This window comes from Penaeus japonicus, unplaced genomic scaffold (assembly GCF_977035675.1).
Source record: "Penaeus japonicus unplaced genomic scaffold, GWHDUDI00000001_assembly GWHDUDI00000007, whole genome shotgun sequence".
Lineage (NCBI taxonomy): Eukaryota > Metazoa > Arthropoda > Malacostraca > Decapoda > Penaeidae > Penaeus > Penaeus japonicus.
In genome coordinates this window covers 33640880-33643379 of record NW_028234409.1, presented here as the reverse complement: position 1 = coordinate 33643379, position 2500 = coordinate 33640880, and the positions used below count along the sequence as shown (strand labels likewise).

Genomic DNA, 2500 nt, shown 5'->3' with positions numbered 1-2500 from the left:
TGTAATTAGGATTCTACAGTTTTGCTCTACAAATAAAGATCAGGATGATTATTAGTCATAAAGAAGCATAATTTGTGATTATCAGAGGCATCGGGCAACTATCATTTGACTTAATTTTTGGATATATATATATAACTCTTTGTGTGTGTGTTTGTGTTTGTGTTTGTTTGTATGTGCATTTGATATTTGTGTTGTATGTGTTCTTAACCCTATGGCGACGGTGCATCACACTCGTGTGACACAGCTAAATTCCCGACGCCGGGGCGTCATGCCAGTGTGACGTTTCCAATGCAATATTGCAATGGCCCGGCGTAGGGGTTTTCGCGTAGTGCGTGCCCCGTTGGGAAAGGGTTAAGCGTGTTCTCTGTGTGTGTGTGTTTGTGCGTGTGTGCGTGCGTGTGTGCATTTTTGTATAATCAAATTTTTATCTCATTTGTTTTATTTATTATTTTTCAGGAGGTGTCAAACTTGGGCTTGGAGATTTCATTTTTTACTCTGTGCTGGTGGGTAAGGCCTCATCCTACGGTGATTGGAATACCACACTGGCCTGCTTCATTGCCATCTTGATCGTGAGTGTTTGAATTCACTTCCGGTATCTATTTCCTTAAAACACAAACAAGTGCTGTTGATGATGGTAACTCTGTGGTGAAATTTTTACTGATAGTACATGATCGTGTTGCCATTTATGCAAGACAAATTGTAACTTAAAAAAATATTTGCTTAATTAATTAATTAATTTTACTTCAATCTCAAATCAGGAATAATGACTTTATTTTCATGTACATGCTATTATGATGACTAATTTTTTGTTTTTGTTTCTTTCAGGGACTTTGTCTCACACTCATCATGTTGGCCATCTTCAAGAAAGCTCTTCCGGCCCTCCCCATCTCAATTACTTTTGGGTTAATCTTCTACTTCTCGACTTCCTTGCTAGTTGTCCCGTTCACAGAGAAGCTAGGAAGTCAACAAGTATATATATAGTACAAGCCAAAGTAATTAAGTGCAAAGCAGATTACTAGTTCGTTTATCTTTGTAATTCTTGTAGATACAGAGGGTAAAGTGAGTGCGAGTGATCGGTGAAGGATCAGCATTTTAATGGCGGGGAAAAAAAAGGTTTCTGTACTATACTTTACTTTTAGAGTGAGTGTGGTGAACAATGGAAGGAAAACCCTCTTTATTGGATTTTTATAAATGTATCCTTTATATCAGTATGTGGTATTCTTAACTTGATGAAAAACAAGGAAAATTGATTGTTATTGAAGGTGTCAGCGAGGCAATGATACTTTGGAGAACATGCTACTCCAAAAAAGTCTTAAGGAATAGGTAAATAGTGTCAGTTTGTACAGATTTTAGAACCAAAAATAGTCTTAGAACTTGTAAAGAACCCGTGAAAGTGGGAATAGGGAGAATAGTGAGTAACAATTTGAAATTTTTAAACTTGAAATGGTTGTATTCTCCAGATGGAGAGAGAATATTGGTCTAGTTTCAAAATGTAAGCTTTATCTTTGGCAGGTCATTGCCTGGTATAAATTATTATTTTTTATTTGTTCTTGTTTTACATTACCAACATTACTCTCTTGAGATATGAAATACTGTCTGAAAGTTTCATGTTTGATTCTTATATGAAATTAGAGCTGCAGCCATTGTTTGTAAATCATACATATTTCTTTCTTCTTTAGGGACCCTTGCTAGGGGAAGAAGACAGAGGTAAATTTTGTGCTTTAAACCAAGTCTTGTTCTGATCAGTAAGGTGGTGTTTACTTGATAAAACCTTGAGCAGAAGAATATACATTATGAATTTGGTGTCCGATTTTTTTTTAGTTTTTAAAACGAGCAGCAACATTTACAAGCGAAACAGATACTGAGAAAACCTCTTTGTTTCATGCTTGCTGTACATCTGATGGCTTTTGGAATAAGAGGGATATATACTGCCATACGAAGTTAACATTGCCAAAACAAAACCAATAACAATTTATAATTTATTAATTTATACGGCACATATTAAGCTTTAATTCTCTACATGTATATTTTTGCAAGCCTTTCCTAGGCTTCGTCCTATAACTTGTGTACTAATTTTTAGGTGTGTAGATATTTTTGTGTCAGATTGAATGATTACTGACAGTTGTCGGTGCTCTCACCTTATATCATCTTTATCAGTGATGCTTCATTGATGCTTCATTGCTTTGACTATTAAGATCCTAACACATACCTGCACTTTAAACCACTTGCTTTCCAGAGATTGCCGTGATCAGTTGTTACAAAGTGTACGTAAGATATCAAAAGTCTTTTATGAAAATGTACAACAGTTTTGAAAAATCCTCCTCCAGAATGTGTGGCTCTCTCCTGTATGAATTGAAAGACCTGTAGAATGAGGAAATTAGATAGCTGATCTAAGTTAAGAATGACATAATACATTTTCCTAATCATTACACTAACATAATATGCCACACATCTTTGTGTATGTTTTAGTGCTGTATGGAACAAAATTGTTAGTGTATGT

General features: G+C 35.3%; 1 protein-coding gene across 1 annotated transcript in view; it reads left to right on the top strand.

The window, feature by feature from the left end:
- Psn (presenilin) overlaps window positions 1-2500 on the top strand; it is an 11705-nt gene that overhangs the window by 8893 nt on the left and 312 nt on the right. Inside the window, exons 10-11 of the mRNA XM_043007159.2 lie at window positions 457-569; window positions 826-2500. The exon at window positions 826-2500 is cut by the window's right edge and continues 312 nt beyond it. Coding sequence (XP_042863093.1) covers window positions 457-569; window positions 826-981 — 269 coding nt within the window. The 3' untranslated portion in view covers window positions 982-2500. The remainder of the gene's footprint in view (window positions 1-456; window positions 570-825) is intronic.